General features: G+C 54.5%; 2 protein-coding genes across 11 annotated transcripts in view; one reads left to right on the top strand and one right to left on the bottom strand.

Moving 5' to 3' along the window:
* Window positions 1-27: 27 nt before the first annotated feature.
* Window positions 28-8,571, bottom strand: PACSIN3 (protein kinase C and casein kinase substrate in neurons 3). 7 transcript variants are annotated; one of them, XM_070487642.1, is made up of 12 exons: window positions 8,432-8,537; window positions 6,670-6,864; window positions 5,446-5,518; window positions 5,106-5,195; window positions 4,797-4,953; window positions 3,854-4,089; window positions 3,586-3,741; window positions 2,047-2,222; window positions 1,780-1,900; window positions 1,467-1,603; window positions 936-1,057; window positions 28-555 (listed from the first exon to the last, which is right to left on the bottom strand). In XM_070487642.1, the coding sequence occupies exons 4-12, from the start codon at window positions 5,157-5,159 to the stop codon at window positions 440-442; spliced, it is 1,275 nt and encodes a 424-aa protein (XP_070343743.1). In that variant the 5' UTR covers window positions 5,160-5,195; window positions 5,446-5,518; window positions 6,670-6,864; window positions 8,432-8,537; the 3' UTR covers window positions 28-439. The 7 variants fall into 7 exon arrangements, with proteins under 7 accessions (XP_070343743.1, XP_070343745.1, XP_070343744.1 ...); XM_070487644.1 differs by having other exon boundaries at window positions 5,446-5,654; window positions 8,432-8,499; XM_070487643.1 differs by lacking the exon at window positions 8,432-8,537 and adding an exon at window positions 7,748-7,934.
* DDB2 (damage specific DNA binding protein 2) overlaps window positions 6,871-20,841 on the top strand; it is a 37,400-nt gene continuing 23,429 nt past the window's right edge. For 3 of the 4 annotated variants that reach the window (XM_014861314.3, XM_070487639.1, XM_070487641.1), the window contains exon 1: window positions 20,383-20,513. In XM_014861314.3, coding sequence (XP_014716800.1) covers window positions 20,387-20,513 — 127 coding nt within the window. In that variant the 5' untranslated portion in view covers window positions 20,383-20,386. Of the gene's footprint in view, window positions 7,360-20,382; window positions 20,514-20,841 lie in introns of those variants that run through there. The other variant, XM_070487640.1, reaches the window with a different exon arrangement.

A 20,841-nucleotide genomic window follows, 5' to 3' on the forward strand; every position in this document is an offset into this window, starting at 1 on the left:
TCAAAAAAGACGCACACAAGCCTGACGGCGCTTTTTTCCCCCCAAGTTTAATACACACTAGAACAAGCCACAAGAGGATGTTGCTAGTCCAGAACTACACTCACCCCAAGCCCCCCCTAGGAGCCCCAAAACACAAGAGACCAGGAACTGCGTCCATGGCTCCTGGGGAGACCCAAAGGCTCCTGGGGAGGCTCAGGCACCCCTGAGCCCTTCTGTCACCTCCTGATCTCCCCTCAGCCTAGACTCTGTTGGCTCTTCCCTACCAGTCCCTTCCTAGACGCAGGCCCCTCCCCTCCCTGGGTCCCAGGACTTCCTCCCTCCTGGGGGACAGAGGGGCAGCAGCAGCACGATGGTTCAGGGCCCTCAGGTCCGGCTGTCCAGAAGAAGCTGGGCTCTGACTCAGGGTGGAAAAACGTGGCTGAAGGGCTGTGAGGGCAGGTCAGGCCCCCACACACTCCACGTAATTGGCAGGATACAGGCCAATACGGCCACTCTGTAACTGGCCTTGGCACCAGCCCTGCTCGTCTTCCTCGCTCATCTTCAGCAGCTCCTCCCCTGGGGGAAGGGGAATTGGTCACTGCCAATCGCCCTGGCCTGGCCCCTGTTCCTGCAATTGGGTCAAGGACTGAGGGACAGGGGATAGTATGGGAGGCGAGCTAGGAGAAGAGGCGTGGCTCAAGCAGAGGGAGGTCAAAGTCAGCAAGCCACTCCAGCCCAGACCCTGAAGGCAGCGCTCAGGCCCCAGCCGGTGACTTTGAGAGGCAGACGCTCTGACTCTGATGCCCGAGGACTGGACCCAGAGCAGCCTTAAGAGTCAGAGAACTGGCCCGTGAGAAGCGGTATCTGGCTTCCCTCTTTCACATCCCTGTTCAGGCTAATAAAGGGGGTGGGCGGGCTGGAGTCTGGGAAGGAACAGGAAAGGGGTGCCACGGTACCTGCTCGGAAGCTCAGCTCATCAGCTTCCTGGCCAGCGTAGTCGTAGAGCGCCCGCACCCGCACCCCAGTGGCAGCCTTCCGGGAGCTCTCCTCATCTGACCACTCCTCCTCCTGCCCACCACTGGAGGGGGAGACAGGCAGCAGGCTCAAGGCACAAGGAACACCTTGAGCGACTGGGCCTAGGACTCAGGGCCAAGGGCTGACCCCCTGGAGGAACCCCGGGAGACGGCAGGTGGGGAAGAACTGGAAGATTCTAGTCTGACTCTGCCATGCATGCCTGTGGGCTCAGGTGTACTTCCTGCCACACAGCGCTCACACGAGCAGTAGATGAGAGGGAACGTGGGAAACACCTGGAAAGTCTAAACCACCATGAAAACTGGTATCATTACAACTGCTAAGTGGGTCCTAAGGTCTCTGGCCCAAATTTTCAACCCACTTCAGGTGTGACAGGAATGAAGGGGAGGAGATAGCAGAAAGGAGGCCAGGGGGCAGAGCTGTTTCCTTCCCACAGCCAGGCTCCTGGCTCTCACCCTGGGGACCCCAGGGACTGGGATGGGGGCACAGCGCCATCTCTTGTGGCCACGATGCTAGTCAGAGTAACTTCATCAGGGCTCCGGCCACCCTTCTCCTTCCGGCTGATTGTCCTCTGTGTGTCCAAGGACCACTCCTGTGGGAACAGTGCTTAGGGTCAGGCTGGGCTGCAGGCAGTGGTGGCAGCCAGGGTCATCCAGACGGCCTTCACTCACCTGATCCCAAGCCCTAGCCTAGCCTCCCTCCTGAGTCCAGGCTGAGCCCAGTGGGAGCCCACCCCCCTCCCAGCCCCAGCCAGCTAGGAACACGTACCTCAAACTGCGGCCAGTTCATGGCCATCCCCGGCCCATGCGTGCTACGCCACCAGCGCAGATCCTCTTCGTCACTGGCTGCCTCAATGCTCTGATGCAGGTCACGGTGGAGTTCTTGGAACCTGTGGCCCAAGGCACAACCCTCAGGATGGGAAGCCCTGGGCCCCTGCACCCCTCAATCTCATTCAGCCCAGCCAGAACCCAGGAAAGATGGAGGATGACCCCCCAGCGTCACCCCCCACCTCCATGCCCACTCTGCAGGCCATACTTCTCGCTGCTGGAGAGGTCGAGGTGCTGATGGAAGGTGAGCAGCATATCCTTGAAGAAGAGAAGCCGCTGGCGCTCAGCGGCCTGGCAGCTCTCGAAGGCCTGCTCCATGTCCTCCATGTAGCGCGGGGTGTAGCGATGCAGCTCTGCCAACGTCTGCTCATACTGGGTTTTCACCTGAGTGGGCGAGGAGGAGGCCTGGTGAGGACAAGACCTTCTTCCGCTCAGGACTCCACTAGTATTTCCTGGGAACCACCGTGGGCTTGACCTTGAGCTAGGCACCAGGGGCAAGTCGTCCTAAAACCGGGCTCCTGCCCCCAAGGACCCCAGCAGCCTAATAAGGGGAGTGACATTCGGACACAGCAGCTTTAAGAGTCTGATGAGGGGCCAGCCGGGTGGCACAGCAGTTAAGTATGCACGTTCCACTTCAGCAGCCCGGGGTTCGCCGGTTTGGATCCCGGGTGCGGACATGGCACCGCTTGGAAGCCATGCAGGCGTCCCACATATAAAGCAGATATAAAGTAGAGGAAGATGAGCATGGATGTGAGCTCAGGGCCAGTCTTCCTCAGCAAAAAGAGGAGGATTGGTGGCACATGTTAGCTCAGGGCTAATCTTCCTCAAAAAAAAAGGTAAAAAATAAAATAAAAATTAAAAAATATAATGTGAGTCTGATGAGTTTAGGGGGCCGGCCCTGTGGCCGAGTGGTTAAGTTCGCACACTCTGCTTCAGCGGCCCAGGGTTTCACTAGTTCAGATCCTGGGTGTGGACATGGCACTGCTCATCAGGCCACGCTGAGGTGGCATCCCACATGCCACAACTATGAAGGACTCACAACTAAAAATATACAACTATGTACTGGGGGGCTTTGGGGAGAAAAAGGAAAAATAAAATCTTTAAAAAAAAAAAAGTCTGATGAGTGGAGAGTGAGATGAAGTCCACCTGTGGGGAGAAATCAGAAAAGGCTTCAGGGAGGAGGCGGAAACGGACCAGCAACTCAGAGGACGGGAGGATTTAGAAACGCAGAGCTGGAGGAAAGGGCGCTCTGGCCAAGCAGGCAACGAGAGAACTCGTCGCAGGTGGTACACCGTGAAAGGAAAGGAGCTGGGAAGGTGTCAACTGCTAAAATTATCCCAATGCCTGAAATGGCACCATTTCTTTCCTCGGGTAAAGCATCATGTTTGCTCAGGTTCCTGGATAAGGTGGAGAGAGCGTGGCAGGTGGGGATTAGAGTAATAAGAGTGCTGGAGCAGCCCGGTAGTGTAGTGGTTAAGTTCATGTGCTCTGCTTCGGTGGCCTGGGGTTTGCAAGTTCGGATCCCAGGCAAGGACCTAGCACCGCTGCGGCAGCCTCCCACATAAAATAGAGGAAGATTGGCACAGATGTGAGCTCAGCGACAGTCTTCCTCAAGCAAAAGGGAAAATCAGCAACAGATGTTAGCTCAGGGCCAATGTTCCTCACCAAAAAAAAAAAAAAGAGTGCTGGGGACTGGAAAAGGCCCTCAGGAGCCCTGAGCTGGGCTGGCCAGTCCTGCAGCCTGTACCTTCTCGGCCTCCTTGGTGCAGCGTTCCACACGCTCCTGCAGCTTGCGCAGCTGCTCCTGGGAGACGGCACTGTCCGCCTTCGCGTGACTCTCCCGAGTCTGGGCAGTCTTCTCCTCCTTCCGGGCTGCGTGGTAGCTCTTCTTGGAGGCCTCAACCTGGCACACATGGGGACAACTCTGGACCCTGCACACCACACCCTGGCCCGCTGCAGCCCCCTGCAGCCCCAGGAAGGGGCCTGCCTCTGAGGCCCATCTCTCCCAGGCTCACCTCCTTCAGCCTCTTTAGCCAGGGCTTCTGGGCCTTGCGGAAGCCATCCTCGGCAGCCCGGCTCTCTCGGAAGCCACCCAGCACAGGCCGGTGGAAGGCACCCCGCTGCCAGGCGCGCACCCGCTCACTGTCCTGCCCCTGCAGCTTCTCCCGAACCTCGAGGTGCAACACGCTCAGCCGCTCGGCCGCAGTGAAGAAGGCGTGCCAGGCCTTCTCCAGCGTGCCATACTGAGGGCCTGCAGGGAGGCACGGGGCTGGGGGCAGGCCAGGGATGCCCCTGGAAACAAGCTCCCCCCCTCAGTGGGTGCTGCTCTGGGTGCCAGGCACAGAGGGGGGACGATGTCAGCTCCTACCGATTGAACACCGACTCTGTGCCCTAACATACGAGATCTCACTGGATCCTCCTTATCCCCCACTGTGAAGACAGTGTCATGATCAACATTTCACAAGCGAAGAAACGGAGACCCAGAGAAGTGAAGTGAATTACCCAAAGCATTACAGCTACAAGTGGATCTGAGATTCGAACCCAGGTCAACGGCATAAACCACTACACTCTGTTGCCTCCAGGGGAAGAGCCAGTGTCTGCCCTCCAGGAAGGCAGCTTGTTAGGTTGGAAAGATCCCAAGTGCCCGAGTCAAAAGGACTGGGCTTCAGCTCTTCCTAGCTGTGTGACTTCAGACCAGTCACTTAGCCTCTCTGAACTTCCGGATTCTCCTCTAGAGAATGGGTAGAACAGGACCATCACCATCAAAGCGTTGTTAGAAATACCAAAATAACTCATGACCATACTTTGCAAACTCTAACAGGATGGCGATGAGAATAACCAGGAGGATCTTCTCTCTTTAAAGGGAAGGCGACCAGATGTGCAAAAAGAAACTGCTGTGCCTGGTCCTCCCACCCCCGGTGGCTCTCTGCTCCTGGCTAGACCCAAGCGCGGGCTCACCCTTCTCCACGGCACCCCTCCACTTGCGGGCCCAGTCGGCCAGCTGCTGGGCATAGGCCTTCTCGATGCGGGCACGCTCCTGGAAGCAGCTGACCAGGTCCCCGCATAGCCGATGCCCATCCTCCACCCGCTGCACCGTGCGCCTGTAGTTGCCAGCCTGGGACATACACAAGAAAGATGGTGTCACCCGGGAGAAGCTCCCTTGAGGCCTGGGGCTGACAGCGAGGCTCCTCCTCTGGACAGGTGGCTGTTCCCAGAGTGGGGTGGGCACTTCAGAGCCACCCCCAAAGCAGGGACCCAGCTGCTCACCTCCCAGAAACTGCCTTCCAGGGCCTCCCCTCCAGCGTCTTCCTCTGGTGCCATGGTGTCCCCGCAGCACGGAATGGTGGCGGATTGGGCCTGGGAAGGGCAGAGGGGTAAGCAGGGAAGCCAACAGACGCTTTGGGGGACAGGAAAAGACCCTCTCCTACCCCTGGGCTTTGCCCGCACTACCGTCCCCACCACCCAAGGAACTAAACGTCAGAGCTATGACTTAGCAGGCAGAGGTCTGGAAGTCCCCAGGAAGGGCCAGGAGAGGGGCGAGCATGGCAGTTTCCAAGCTCCTCCTCTCACCGGGGTCTGCCCTTCCCCTCCACTTCACCCCACATACCTGGGGGCCTACAGATCAGTTCAGGGACCTGGCCGTCCACCTCTCAGAGCTGCCACTGTGAGTCTGCTTGAAGCTGACAAGAGCAAAGGAGGGGGTGAGGGCGGGGGCCTGGTGAGGCCAGGGCGGTGCCCAGCTCCCCCGATATAGCAACTGCTGTCAGAAGAGCCAGATTCCAGCCAGGAGAATGCCAGGCGGGTCACACGATCCAGCTGGGGATTAGATGGCAGGCGGGGGTGGGTGGTGGGCAGAGGGCCCCACTCCCCCAACTGCAGATGAGAGAAGAGGATGCCTGCCCAAGCCTGGGCCCTGTGGCCTTTCCTTCAACAACAAGGCGACCCTCTACCAGACCAGGCCAAGTCAGCCTGCACCCAGCCACACCCCAGAGCTCCCTGTGCTGGGAAGAGCAGACTGGAAGCCAGGAGGCCTGAGTCTTCCCTTGGCCAAGAAGCTTGAGCAAGTGCATTTTACTGTCCTCTCCCAAGGGAGCCTCAGCTCCCTCTAAAGATGGAAATCCCGCCTCCTGGTCTGCTTCTGTGCTAGGGCTGAGGTAAGACCCAACCCAGCATTGACCAAGTATGTGATGGGCCCAAGAGTGACAAGGAGACACTCATCCTGTCCCACGGCATCCACTGAGGTCCCATTGGGCTCTGTGGGTAATGAGCAACCCAGCCCCGCCCTCACAAAGCCCAGACTCCAGGGCAGCATGGGGGAGTCAGACAGGTGATCGGCCAGTTACAAGAGTGTTCTCCAGAATCGCAGAGAAGAGCAAGGCAGATTCCAACCGCAGAGCCACCACCCAGGGGCTAGAGGACACAGAGGCATGTGGCCGCTCCCCTCTGCCTCCAGGCAGGGTCTCAGCTGTCCCTAGCATGGACTCAAGCCCCTAGAAGGAAATCGCTTCCTCTCTGAGCAAGCCCAAGGGACACTGTCAGGCCCAGGAGGACAGAGTCTGTGTCCACTGCTCCTAAAGCAGAGCTCCATCACAGACCTCTACCCATCCTTCAAAACTCAAATTGAGGCATCTTCTCCACGGTCACCCCCCATTCCTCCATCCTCATTCCCACAGCCCCTTGTGACCCCTCAGTCAGGGTATATATCCCACTGGGTTGTGACTGACAGGACAGGAACGGTCCCCAGGCATTGACAGAGACTTCCTGGGGGTCCAGTTTGCGTTTCTCCAGACACTGGAGTTAGTAGTTGAATGAAAAAACAAGTGACATTCACCTGAAGACCAGGAAACCCCCTGGCTACGGCAGCTGTGAGCAAGCTCAGCCTGAGGGAGCTTCCACCCCTGAGCCAACAGGAGGGAGAGCTCGGGCCTGCAATGGAGGTGGCCGGGCACAAGCAGGAGAGGGCAGAGCAGCTGGCCCCACCAGGGCCCTCAGTGCTTCACCTTGCTTCTCATTTGCCCAGAAAGGACTGCCAACCAGATGGAGAGAAACAGAGCTGCAGCTGTAAATCACAGGCCCTTTGGAGCTGTCCCAGTCAGGCATCCAGGGGCCTGGGCCCCCTGCCTGCTCCAGCTCCATGCTCCGGCTCCCGGGAGAGCTGCCCCCCACCCTTCCCTCTCTCTGGCCCCAGAACAGAGCGGGCTGTGTGTGCAGGGCTGGCACTGCTCCCTCCGGCCTCCCAGAGCAAACACAAGCCCAAGCCCCAGGCACAGCCAGGCCCCAGAGCCCGGGCTTGATCGAGCTGTGGGGGTGGCCTTGTGCCTGGGCCCCTGATGAGGAGGGCCAGCACCCTGGGCTTCCTGACTTCAGCAGAGACCCAGATCGGTCCCCAGAACACACTCCGCCACAAGCAGGAGCTCAGAAAGCAGATAATGAATGCTCCAGCCCAGAGAGCCAGCACCTACGGGGCCCTAAGGAGTCCACTGGGGTTTGGCACGGTCTCCTCATAGCTGCCTGGGCCAAGGTAGGGAGTCCCGGGGTTCAGGGAAGAACCACTCTCCCCACCTGAAGCTGGTAGGTATCGACGCCCACACTAGCCCCCATCCTTCCCAGAAGCTGGGGGCATGCCCCTGGGAGGGAGCATTGCCATCCTGCCCTGCCCATCCTCGGTCCTGAGTCACAGGCTGCGCCCAGGGGCCTCTTCTCCCAGCAGCCCCTCCCCGTCGGCCCGCAGCTTGGGCTTTGAAGGCACAGGAGGGGGCAGGGGACTGGTCCAGAGAGGGGCACCTAGGCTAGAGCGGCTGGAACCAGCAGCCAGGGCGGCCGAGGCTGGGGGAAGGGGTGGCGCGGGGGAAGGGGAGGAGGCAGGGCCAGGGAGGGTCATAACAAAGGGGCACTTTTGGAAACCCGACCTGCCGGCTGAGGTGCCTGCTCCCCGATGACGCACACCAAACCTCGGAGGCCAGGGGCTGCCCGTCTGGGGCCTCAGCCCTCATGGACGGCGCCCTTCGACCGGCCCCGCTTGCCGGCCCGGCGCTGCCCAGCTCGGCCGTGGAGCCCACGCGGAGCGGCCGGGCCAGGCCTAGCCATGGAGGCTCTAGGACTTCTTGGCCAAACTTGTTGAACTTGGTCTCGGCGGGGGTGGGGCCAGCCGATCACCGCTGAGGGGAGGGGGTGCACCCTGCCTGGGCCAGGCCGGCCGGGGACTGCCGATGGTGGCCCGGGGCAGCGCCCCAGGAACTGGGGCTCTTTGCACAGGGCAAGAGATCGCCGGGGAGCGAGGCCTCTTCTGGGGCCCCAAGGCGGCTTGGGGCCTTTGAGGCGCCCCAGGAGCTGGGGTGGCTCTCCAGCCCCGAAGTCCCCCTGCCCCCGGCCGGCCTGGGAAATTGCGGGGTGCGCGGCGCCGTACAGGAGACGCCCCCTCGGCTCGGCTGCAGCTCTTCCCGACCTCGCGCAGAGCGGGGTGGCCGGGGGCTCCCGGGGCGGGAGTCGGTCCCGTCGCAAACTTCAGGAGCGGGAGGAGGAGAGGGCGCGCTCCAGCCACGGGTCTTGCCGCCCCTTCCCCGCGGTCCCCCCCGCCCCGGGGCAGCACTCACCGCGTCCTCCCTGCGCGCCTTGGCGGGCGGGGGTCCGGCCACGCTCCGGCCCGAGTCCTGCCGTTCCCGGGCCGGGGCCACCGCCTCCCGGAGCGCGCCGGGCCCTCCCCCGGGAAGCCCGGCCCCCCGCCCCGCCCTCTCCTCGCCACCGCGGCCCCAACCCCACCGGCGGGCGGCGAGGGCGCAGGGACCGCAGGCATCGCGGCCACCGGCGGCTCCCGGGGCGCAGGCCGTGGGGTCTCGGCTCTCGCCTGAGAAGCGCCAGGGCCGACTCCCAAGGGTGGCGCCGCGCCGCTAGAAGGAGTCAGATTTCGGCTTTGCCCCTCCCCGGCCTTTGCAGAGCCTGGGAGACCGGTGGAAGCTGGAAGGGATCGGGCCTGCACGGGCACCCCTTGGGGGGCCGCTTCGGGGGCTACACTGCCCTATATGTTTTTGCTGAGCACAGCTTTCTTAGAAGGTAGCTCCGGCGAGGCTCACTACCACCCCTTTGTAAGCATTAGGATTCCCATTGTACAGATGCGGAAACTGAGGCTCGGAGACCTTCAGCAGCTTGCACAAGATTTGTAGTCGGGCAGGACCCGCACTCCAAAGCCGTGCCCTCTCTCTGCCGAGCCCTGCCTTCCAATCTGGGGGCGCTTTCTGAGGACTGGGTCAGACATGCGGTGGGGGGGTGGGGCAAAAAGCCACGAGCTCCACCCCCCCGTGTTATTCCCAGCTTTTGTCCCACGATTCATTCTTAAATCTTTTCTCCCCACCACCCGCTTTGTCAGTCACCAGCTTTAGTAGATTTTTCCAGATTGCCAAGATCCCACCCCACCCTTCATAAATCCCTTCTCATTCATCCCCTTACCCCCACCCCAGGGATTTTTCGGAGCCTGCCAGTGTGTTATTTATATCCACTGGAGCGGTCCAAGAATGTTCCTAGGCTGACCTAATCGCCACCTGCTCGGCTTCCCCGCCCCTCCCGCTCGCTCCTGGGCCGGGTGACCCAGCGGCCGTGCCCTCCGCCTGGCACGAGAGGCGAGAGGCGGCGCAGGTCGGCTGGGTCCGACGCACAGAGCGCTCCGAGGGTCCAGATGGCGCAAATTCGCTCCGGTTTGGAGAGCCCCCCTCGCGCTCCGGGGAGTGCGCCCCCAGGGGGATGCCGCGGCGCTCTGGGAGGCCAAGGGCCACGCTGCTTTCTCTCCAGCACGTACTCTTCGTTCCCACCCCCTACATCCACCCCCAACTCCCTGAGGAGTGTGAGTACTTGTGCGCGGATTTTGAAACGCCAGCTTTAAAAATAGCAAAATTGGGTTGTTTCTAAATCCGGGAGAAGTCACGGACGCGTTGTTTAGGCAGCTAAATCCGCTCATAAAATGAAAAAGGGGCCTGAAGAGAATGAATGGGGGTAATTTCAGGTGATAATATTAGCTGCTGCGGGCTGACATGCTCCGCGGTCCTAGTGGGAGGGTGAAACTGCCCGTGGGCACCCAAGACGCGCGCGAATCATCCCTGCGTAGTGGATCCTTGCGGTGGCGTTCACAGGGTGTGTACCCAGCAGGAGACGGTTTCCGGAACCAGTTTCAACACCCACTCTTTGTTGGGGCTTGGACAAGTCCTTTTTCTCTATGTCTCTGTATCTACCTCTATGAAACATGACAGGTGGCCCGGCTGACCTCCCAAATGAGCCTTGTTCCCCAGCTAATGAATGATTGCTAAACAGCTGCAAATGAGAAGTGGTGGGGTAATGTCTAATGACAGCCACAGTGTTTTACATTATTTAAAATCAGTTAACATCCCACCTAGTGCCTGGGGGCCTTTAGGCACCTTGACAGAAAGTGTGAAAACACAAGAATGAAATTAATTACAGGAGGCACCTATTAAAACCCCATTAAAAGTAAAGGCTGCGAGCCAGGCTCTGGGACCTGGGGAAGCAGGCCATGAAGAGACTCAGAGAACAGGGCTGCTCATCAGACCACAAGGAGAAGGGGATACCGAGTGGAAACATCTGGCTTCCTTTGGGTTCAAAGCCGGAAGCAGATAGCAGCTGATCTTAATTGCCCCTAAGTTACTGGAGGGAGGAAAAATAAACGAAAACCCAGAGCATACTGAGCTGCTTCAAAGGTGAAAGGAGACAGGGCTGCTCTTGGAAAGCCAATTTCTATGCTCTACAGCCAGAGCCCGTACACACTCACAAGGCTCTGTCAGTGCGGTACGGTACCCAACTCGATCAGAGTTCAGGATGAGATGCCCGAGGTCAAAGAACTGGATAGACAGAAACCTAGAGAGGCGGCTTGGCCCGGGGCACCAGGTGGCAGACAGATCCAAATCCCAAGCTCACAACACTCACAGACTCACTCACCTTGAGCTTCTGGAATGTCCTAACCACTGTGCCTTCGTTTGTTTATTTACTTATGCATTCATTCATCCAGTCAAGAAAACATTTGGATTTTTGCTCGATGGTAAGCCCTACGCTGGGTGTTGGGAATACAAAGATAACTAAGGCAGAGCCCTAAGCGTACAGGATACAATGTGGCTATGAGGTATTAGGGGAAAACAGAGGCTGAGAGACCACCCTTCACCAGGCGATGACACTTGATTGGTCTTGATGAGCAGGAATGAGTCATGTGGAGAGCCATTCTTGGCAGGAGCACCAGGGTGTGCCAAGCCCCAGAGATGTTAGCATATGACTTAGTGACCCAGCAATTCCACTTCTTGGTATCCATCCTAGACAAACATGCGTCCCAGTGCAGAAAAAGGTACGAAGAAGGTTGCAAATAGTATTGTTTGCAATAAGGGAAAACTGGAAACAAATGTCCGTCAAGAGGGCCATGGTTGAATAACCTAAAGTTCATCATGCTATGGATTACTCTACAACATTAAAGCACGAGGTAGGGGCCAGCCCCGTGGCCGGATGGTTAAGTTCGTGCACTCCACTTTGGTGGTCCAGGCTTTCGCCAGTTCGGATCCTGGGCACGGACATGGCACTGCTCGTCAGGCCATGCTGAGGCGGCATCCCACATGCCACAGCTAGAAGGACCCACAACTAAAAATATGCAACTATTTACCGGGGGGGGCTTTGGGAAGGAAAAAGGAAAAATAAAATGTTAAAAAAAAGAAAAGCACAAGGTAGACGGAGATGTGTTCTTATGTGAAGACCTGCAAGACACTGTTGAATGAAAAAAGCAAAGTGCAGGCCACACAAAATATTCAGAGAGAGTGAATACACACCCAACTGATTCTGGTGATTATCTCTCGGGAGAGGTGTAGAATTGGTAAAGTAGAGTTTTGTAATGGTAGAAAATTATAGAGAACGTACTTATGTGTAAATTGTCTAAAGTTTTTTAAAAGATGGTGAGTGGGTCTCATTGTCTAAAACAGTGCTGTCTGATAGAATTTTCTTCGATGATGGAAGTATTCTGTAGCTGCACTGTCCCATACGGTAGCCACTAGGTGTATGTGGCTTTTGAGCACTTGAAATGCGGCTAGTGTGACTGAGGAACTGAATTTTTAATTTATTTTAATTAATTAAAAAATTAACAGCCACATGCGGGTAGTGGGAACTGTATTGGATAGTTCCGGTCTAGAGTATCTGGAATATTGAGTTCAGGATGGGGTGGAAGCAGATGGAAGATGAGGCTGGAAAGATGGGCTGGAACCGAAAGGTGAAGGTTTGCAAGGTGGGCTAAGGAGTTTGGACTCTCTCCTGGAGGCAGTGAGAAGAGTGAATGCGAGGGACTAGATTAGATTTATCCTTTTAAAAGATAACTCTGGCTCCCTGCAGAGGGTAGATTAGAGCAGGCAGGGTTTGTCTCCTCCGCAGGCTGCTGTGTCTTTCTCCGCGGCCTCTGGACATTGCCCCAGCATTCCTGACGGGCCGCTGAGTAAAGTATTCTGATTCAACAGCTATGTTTTTAAGATCTCAAGAAATCCCAGGTGGAAAAACTGGTCTGAGTTAGGGAGAGGGGTTAACCTCAGCGGGGGAAGCAGTTTCTGGGTTAGAATGTAGGAAGAGCATCAGATGGATGGCATTAGAGCGAAAATGCAGAACATGCGTAGCAGGTTTCAGAGTGGGGCGGATAGAGAAAGCTTTTCCAGGGTCAGGAATTTGCCCCGGGCAGATTCTTTGGAAGATACCAGAGTTGCCACTGCATAGTCCACATTTCAGCTCGGTAGGTCGGGGGAGGGTTCTGCTCAGGAAGGCTGCCCTGGTTCATGCGGGCGCTTCCCGAAGTCCATGGGGGGGGGCGGGGGGGGCCTCTGTATTGGTGACAGAGGAGTGCTGCTGGAGGACTCATCAGAGTAGCTGACTTTCAGGGAACACCCACTATGCCAGACACCATGGCGGGTGCCTGGTCCACTGTGCACACAAACCAGACAGGGTTCCTGACTTCATGGAGTTTTCCACTAAAATCTAATAAAGGTTTGAATATATTACCAATTGTGACAAGTGTTTTAAAGGAAAAAATATGTAGGCTATGAGAGAAATAATTGGAGGAGCATAATTTCAATTGGGGGAGGGTCAGAGAAGACTGTCTCAGGAAGTTGAAGCTTGCCTACCCAAAAATGCCCAAAAGGGACTGGCCTAGGGGTGTAGTAGTTAAGCTCGCACGCTCCGCGTTGGCGGCCCAGGGTTCACAGGTTCACATACCAGGCACAGACCTACACATCGCTCATCAAGCCACACTGTGGTGGCATCCCACATAGAAAATAGAGGAACACTGGCACAGATGTTGGCTCAGCGACAATCTTCCTCGAGAAAAAAAGAGGATGATTGGCAATAGATATTTGCTCAGGGCCAATTTTGCTCACCAAAAAAAAAAAAAAAAGGCCCAAAAGACCAAAGGAAATTAGCTGAGTGATGAGGGAACCTAGGAGGGAGCATTCCAGGTGGAAGGTCTGATGTGTGCAGAGGCCCTGAAATGAGAACTTGACCTTCCGGGAAAGGAGGGTAGAGGGGGCAGGCGAATGAGGGGTGAGAGGTCTAGGGTGAGGTAGGAGAGGTGGGCAGCCCCCAGACCCTGCAGGCTCCATTTTATTCTGAGTGCTGAATTTAAGCAGAGGAGAGACCTGCAGGGCTTTCTGGATGTCGTGTGAGGAACGGATTAGAGCAGAAGATCAACAATGTGGTCTGGAAGGCTGATGGCTAAGAATGGCTTTTACATTTTTAAATGGTTGACAAAAAAGCAAAAGAAGAAGAATATTTTGAGATACGTGAAAGTTACAGGAAATTCACATTTCAATGTCTATAAATAAAGTTTTATGGGAACACAGCCATGCTCATTTGTTTACAAATTGTCTGTGGCTGCTTTCCCACAGCGACGGCAGGTTTGATTAGTTGCAATGGAGATTGTATGGCCCGCAAAGCTTAAAATATTTACTCTCAAGCCCTTTACTCAAAATGTGACATTTGGGGAGTTAGGGAAGAGCATATTGAAATTCTTTGTAATCTGCTTGCAACTCTGTAAGTCTAAAATTATTTCAAAATGAAAAGTTAAAAAACAAAAACAAATGAAGTGAAAATGACTCCCTGGTTTTTTGCTTGAAGTGCCATTTACTGAGATCGGGGGAAATGTGGAAGGGGCAGGACGAGAAGAGAAGATCAAGACTTCACTCTTGGACACGTTAGGTTTGAGATGCTGATGAGACGTCACAAAGCCGGGGCCGGGCACTATTCTGGACTTCGCCCATGAGCAGGAGACCCAGGGGAAGGGAGAGAAACCATGGAACTCCACCTCCTGCAAATGGGAGCTCTGGGCCTGGGGTGAGGCAGGACTGAGGTGGGTAAGGGGGAGCAGGGGAGCATACCACGTGTATGGAGTGTCAGTGCTCTCACAGGCTCTCCGCTCGGCACCTTGTCACCTGAGCCTTGAAACAACCCTCTCCAGTAGGACATTCTTCCCAGTTTACAAAGGAGGAGACAGACTTAGAGAGGCACTAAGATTTACTCAAGGACACAGCCAGGAAGTGGGAATGTGAGGGCTCCCTGCCCCCAGCCCCCATGAGTGATGTTCCTGCCTGGTAATGCTGGGCCCGCATGGCAGAGACTGGGTGCGTTACCACAGACTGGGAGTTAAAACAACAGAAATTTCTTCTCTTCCACTTCCGGAGGCCAAAAATCCAAAATCAAAGTGTTGGCAAGGCCACACTCCCCCCTCAGGCTGTGGGGGAGAATCTTTCCAGCCCTTCTCCTAGCTTCTGGTGGCTCCTGGCAATCTGGGAATCTTTGGCATCCCTTGGCTTCTAGCGGTAATGCTCCAGTCTCTGCCTCTGTCTTCACATCATCTTCTCTATGTGTCTGTCTCTCTGTATCTATGTCTTATCTCCTTCTGCTTTTTTTTTTTTTTTTTTTGCTGAGGAAGAGTCACCCTGAGCTAACATCTGTTGCCAATCTTCTTCTTTTTGTATCTGTGCCACCACAACAGCGTGGCCACTGACAGACAAGTGGTATAGGTTCGTGCCCGGCAACTGAACCCAGGCCACCAAAACGGAATGCGCTTAACCACTAGGAACTTAACCACTAGGCCACTGGGGCTGGCCCTGCCTCACTCTTATAAGGACACTTGCCACTGGATTTAGGACCTACTTGGATAATCCAGGATGATCTCATCTTAAAATCCTTAACTAGGGGCTGGCCCTGTGGCCCAGTGGTTAAGTTCATACGCTCCACTTTGGTGGCCCAGGGTTTCCCTGGTTCGGATCTTGGGTGCAGACATGGCACTGCTCATCAAGCCATGCTGAGACAGCATCCCACGTAGCACAACCAGAAGGACTTACAGCTAGAATATACAACGATATACTGGGGGGGGCTTCAGGGAGAAGAAATTAAAAAAGATTGGCAACAGATGTTAGCTCAGGTGCCAACCTTTAAAAAGAAAATCCTTAACTGCATCTACAAAGATCCTTTTTCTAAATAAAGTAACATTCAGGTTCTGGGGCTGGGGATGTGGGCATATCTTTTCAGGGACCACCATTCAACCCTCCACACCGAGCTAGAGGCAGCCACGGCTCTTAGCCTTGGAAATCTAGTAAAATAATTTCTTGAACTTAAACAGCAGGCTGTCTTTCAGAGTTTTTCTTCATCCAGTTTCACAAATGTGTCTCCTTGCAGAATGGATCTGCAGCCTAAATGCTGCCAACACAAATGTGGCTTTGTCTTCTAGACTGCCTATAATTATGACAAAACTCTCAGATTCCGGGGCCTTGTGACACAGGGATAGCCCAGCACAAAGCGGAATGGACAGTAAACACGTCTGCGAGGATGCCCATTCAGAGCTGGGAGTGTTGGGCAGGACGTGTGTGGATGTGTACAGATACCTCCCCCCGCCCCCAGGCCATTGGCTTCGCCCATAAGCACACAGTTACCCAGGCAGCCCACTGCCGTCCTCTACAGGGAGAAACTTCGCTGAAGTTCCTTGGGTGAGTTTTTTGTCACACACTCCTGGAGTTACAATGTCACAGTAGGGACTGGAGCCGAAGCAGGGCAGTGGAGAGGGGAGCGGGAAGAGTGGAATGTGAAGGGAGGTAAATGCAATCGTCCAGGTCCCAGCTAGCTTCTGACTCCTCCACTCACAGGGAAATAGCTTGGCTAACACAGAGAGAAGCATTTTTATTTCCGCCACTTGGGATTTCTGCAGTCCTTGGAAGAGACCTCTGATGTCAGATGAGTAGAAGGCACTGCCGGAACCAAACCCCTGGTTTCTGATCCTTGGGTCCCGCTCTTTCCATGATGGCTGTCTGACTGCAGAGAACTTGAGAACAGCAAAGAGCTCTGTCAACACCTTTATCAGAACTTATCAGTAAATACCATATTGCCAGGAGATTACATAACAACTTCTATTTGTAGAACGCTTTACAGTTTGCAAAACACTTTCGCATATATGATTTCAGGACTCTGGCAATTGCCCTGCAAATCTGGCTGCCTGGAGAAGCTTCCTGGCATCCTGTACCTATGGTATTTCATGACAGGATATTGATTTAGTCTGTGGATGGTGCCTCATCCCCCAAAGCAAAGACTGGGGGGGGATTGTATTTACACAGCTGTGTGATACTTCCAAAGCTACCCCAAATTGTATTTTGGAAAATGGATACTATTCCCAGAGGGTAGGAATCATGAATTCGTTTAGCATTATTATGAATTTACTCATACTTGGGCATTTAAATATGTACTGGAGACGCCAAGCATCAAGGACTCTGGATGCTGCATTCAGTCTGTTTCCAATCCTTTAGGAGAAATTGAAACTTCAGCTCTTTGCAAGCGCTGCAGAATCCTTGAGGCTGTCATTTGCAAACCACGGGATGCAGTCAGTGTGTGTGGGAAGCCCGCACACCATCCAAGTGGATTATGAGTGGTTTTGCAGACTCAGCAGAGCGTTTGGATCCATAGACAACTTGATCAGAATCGGAATCATGTACGAGCCTGCACCAGGAAAATGCTTTCTACTAGATGGAAACTTCCCACGAGGAGGCCAGAGTTGAAAGCAGTCACTGGTTTCTGCGGCTTTAAGAGCAAGTCACAGAATCACAGATTTTAAAACCGGAAGGGGGGGGCCCGGCCAGGTGGCACAATGGTTAAGTTCACACGTTCTGCTTCTTGGCGGCCCAGGGTTCGCCAGTTCAGATCCTGGGTGCGGACACGGCACCGCTTGGCAAAAGCCATGCCGTGGTAGGCGTCCCACGTATAAAGTAGAGGAAAATGGGCACGGATGTTAGCTCAGGGCCAGTCTTCCTCAGCAAAAAGAGGAGGATTGGCAGTAGTTAGCTCAGGGCTAACCTTCCTCAAAAAAAAAAAAACAAACCTGGAAGGGATCTGAGCAACCACCTAGTCTCTTCCCTTCATTTTATGACGAGGCAACTTAGGCACAGAGAAGGGACATGATGAACCCACAGTCTAAGAACAATGCTCTTTCCACTGTACTATATTATTTGTTCCAGAAAACACCTAAGCCACATATTGTTTTGCAGATCAAAGAAAGTGGCATTATTTAGGGTCATGCTCATGGTCTGCCCAGCACAGTGTGAACACGAGACCTTGATCTGCTTCATCAGCAGCTTTTGAATGAACTGCCTTGTGATGCCTTACGTCAAAAGTAGTGTCATAGATAGAACCCAAACACCTCTAAACAGGGTTTCACCGCACAGCCTCTCCATGGCATGACGCCGGAGCTATGCTGTGCCTTCACCTCATTTTCAGATTAGCAGCATCAAAAAATATGTATTAAATGCTTTTGTCCACCTGCACCTGATGGCTCATCAGATGGGAATGGATGACATCAGGTCCCTAGGCAGCCATTTGCTGGTGAAACAAACCAAAACTGAAGGTAAGGATGCCCCAAAGCACAACTTGAAACGAAGGCGGGTTTCCACTGCTCACACCTGGTTTTGTGACTCCATCACGGAAAACTCCCCAATCCTAAAAACGGATTCTGGAGAAGCCTGGCATGAAGCAGAACATGTCCTTTGCTCTTGAATCCATCATGGCTAATTATTGCCACCCTGCCTTGCCATTTCCTGCTCTTTGCCTGGAATGCTCCCCCCCCGACTCCCCTCCCACAATCTCTCAAGATTCAGCGTAAGTGTCACCTTCTTGGGGAAGACTTCCCGAACACTTGTCCCTTTGTTAACCCATTCCAAGCTGAGTGAAAGTGTCCTTTTCTTATGCCCCCTGGCCCACCAGAACTCAGTGCTTCCCTTCTCACTAAGCTTATTACACTCAACTGTAGCTGTAGTTTACTTGTCTATTAAAAGGCACACTCCATAATGCAACGAGCATTTTTTCATTTCAGCATTCCCTTTGACTGGAATGATGCCAGGAACCGAGTAAGTTTTTGGTAAATGTCAGGAGAGTGAAGGAAATTTGAATTCTGCCTGCGGTTCAACACCCTCCTTTATCTGATCTCTGTCACTTTGCACAGATCCTCAATGTGAGCAATTTTCTCCTCTTCAGGCTGCCTCCTACCCTACTCATAAATGTCAATGCTCCAAAGCCAACACCATCAGGGACACTCCTGTAGCTGAACTTTGGGTCTCTTGCTCATTGCAACAGAGGATGCCTGCCACCGGCAACAGTGGACATCTCTGTAAGAAGGTATTAGAAAGAACTGACAGGATTGGCTTGTGTTAGAGGATCTGGATAAGAAGTGGGGCTTTGTTCTGGATGGGAAGCTGCCAGGAAAAGGAGGTAATTCTATAATTGGGTATCAATATATCTTATCTATAAGGTGGGAGGAATGAAGCTAAAGCCAAAGCTATGATTGGCAAAGAATCTGCAGTCATTCATATTAGTCAAAATAATAGGGAGATGCTTGGTCTTTTTTGTGGTCTGGACAATGTTCATACTTTTGCCCGTGTTCAGACATGACTGATCATGTTTTTGTTGATCTATCACGGTCACAGAATGCCCTTGTCTGGGGTTGATATTCTGTGAAATTGTTTACTTCGACGGAACATCAGGGCCTAGCTAATAGTACCAGCCCAGCTGCCAAATGCCACGGGCTGCTTTTTTCTTTCTCATAACCCACACCCATTCCTTGTATCAAGCTGTTTCTCCTCCTAGGATACTCTCCCTCCCCCGGGCAACTCCAAGAAATCCCATCCTCCCTGTGAGGCTTTCTTAAACACTTCTTTCTCCACTGGATTATCTTTTCTGAATGCATCTAAAAGTCTTGGTTGGTATACCACAGTTTGGTACTCAACTGTGTTCTCTCTCGAATTGTTTGACTTGTTTCACATGCATTTATTCTCTTCTCAGTACATTGTAAATCTTTTAGAGGCAAAGTCCTTTCTTGTCCTTCGAGATCCCCCAGAACTGAGCACGCTGCTGAGGTGAAACTATTGGCCGGTCTGAGGAACGAGGCCAGCTTGCTTCTGTAACACAGCCCTGAAAACACAGCTACAGGCCAGCAGGGGAGAACCCACCAACTGGGCTTTCCCGCTGGTGGCTGCCCTTTCTAACACTCTGAGCCCATCTTCCCATCAAGGAAGCATTTTCCAATTTTAGTTTTGGAGCATTCATTTCTTTCCAAGAGTTATCTTTGTAACTGTCTTCCACCCCATCTGTCTGAAGGTCCTTGAGTGCAGGATCTATCATTTAGGCATTTTTGTCTCCTCTCACGCTCCCAAAGCGCCTGGTACTGGGCTTAGCGGGTGGAAAGGACCAGCAGTCCCCAACCAATCCCAGCTCCTGCCTGGCTCGTCGCAGAAAGTGGGGTGCATCCGAACTGTTCCCTGTCGGGCCACTCAGGAGGCTGGCTGCCTTAGCCTTTGACTGAAGTCAGGGCACAGGACCTCAGCCCGGTCGGCTAGCCACACGCCTCCAGCCCATCACTGCTCCAGGCTGCTCCCTAGGCAGACAGTCAGCAGGTTTGGTGAAACCTTAAAAAGGTGCGCATTTCAACCACTCTCTACAGAACAGCTGAGATTCGACGGAGCTGGAGAGAGATTAACACTACTTGACACCGAGGGTAAAGCTGGCCGACGAGAGGCGGCGAGCTTTCTCCAGAGCCGCCTCTCTCGAACTGTATTGGATTAGCCAATCACAAAGCCCGAGCGGGCGTGGCGGCCAATTGGAAGGTAGAGAAGGCGGAGCCGAAGCCTTGATTGGCACCCGGTCTCCAGAGGCCCCGCAGAGGCCTGGCAGCGCCTCAGCTGCAGCGGCTTCAGGTTGGGTGCCCTGGCGCTGGCGGCCATCTTTCTTTCTGGCAGGTCAGCTGACTTGGACCCGCTCGAGCCCAACACGTAGGCGGCAGATCATTTCTCCAGGGAGCGGGTGAGCCCCTCCCCTCGCACACTTCCCGTCTCTCCGCGCGCGCCCCCGCCTTCCCGGTGAGCCTGTTTGGCGGGAAGTTGGCTTAGTTGGCCTACCTGTGGCTCAGCGGGTTCTCTGGTCCCCGCCTTGTTTCTCCCCAGAGGCGTCTCAATCCTCCCTCCATGATCTCGGCATAGAGCATAGTACCCCTTCGCACGGAGGACGCGATGGCTCCCAGGAAACGTCCAGAAACCCAGAAGACCCCCGAGATGGTTGTGCGCCCCAAGAGCAAGAGGAGCAGGAGCCCCAGGGAGCTGGAGCCCGAGGCCAAGAAGCTCTGTGCGAAGGGCCCCGGTACTGCCTGCGCCTGCTGCTTTCATAATGCTGCCATGTGGGGTTCTCACGCAGGAGGCTGAGTGGGGGATGGGTGCTTCTAAATTCCTCAAGCTGTCCCGAGTGATGGACGCCTCAGGCTATGCATTTTGTCTGCAGGTCCTTTGACACCATAGAGCTTGGGCTTCCCCCCCTCAGGTGATGGGAAGAGGCAGATGAGCTCCATTACAACAGACACAACGGACTTTGCAAATTCCCTGTTTGTTCCGGGATTTTTACACACTGAGGACCACTTAAAATAACCCTCCCGTGCCTAGTGGTGTGTATGCGCTGAATTTCGATAGTCACG

The sequence above is a fragment of the Equus asinus genome, chromosome 17 (assembly GCF_041296235.1).
Source record: "Equus asinus isolate D_3611 breed Donkey chromosome 17, EquAss-T2T_v2, whole genome shotgun sequence".
Taxonomy (NCBI): domain Eukaryota; kingdom Metazoa; phylum Chordata; class Mammalia; order Perissodactyla; family Equidae; genus Equus; species Equus asinus.

Excerpts from the sequence above, each read along its gene's own strand:
- PACSIN3 (XM_044750322.2), bottom strand. The coding sequence starts at position 5,159 with ATGGCACCAGAGGAAGACGCTGGAGGGGAGGCCCTGGAAGGCAGTTTC. Across the intron at positions 4,090-4,796 it reads GAGGGGTGCCGTGGAGAAGG|GCCCTCAGTATGGCACGCTG; the intron begins GTGAGCCCGCGC and ends GCCTCCCTGCAG. Across the intron at positions 1,901-2,046 it reads GACCTCTCCAGCAGCGAGAA|GTTCCAAGAACTCCACCGTG; the intron begins GTATGGCCTGCA and ends CTTGGGCCACAG.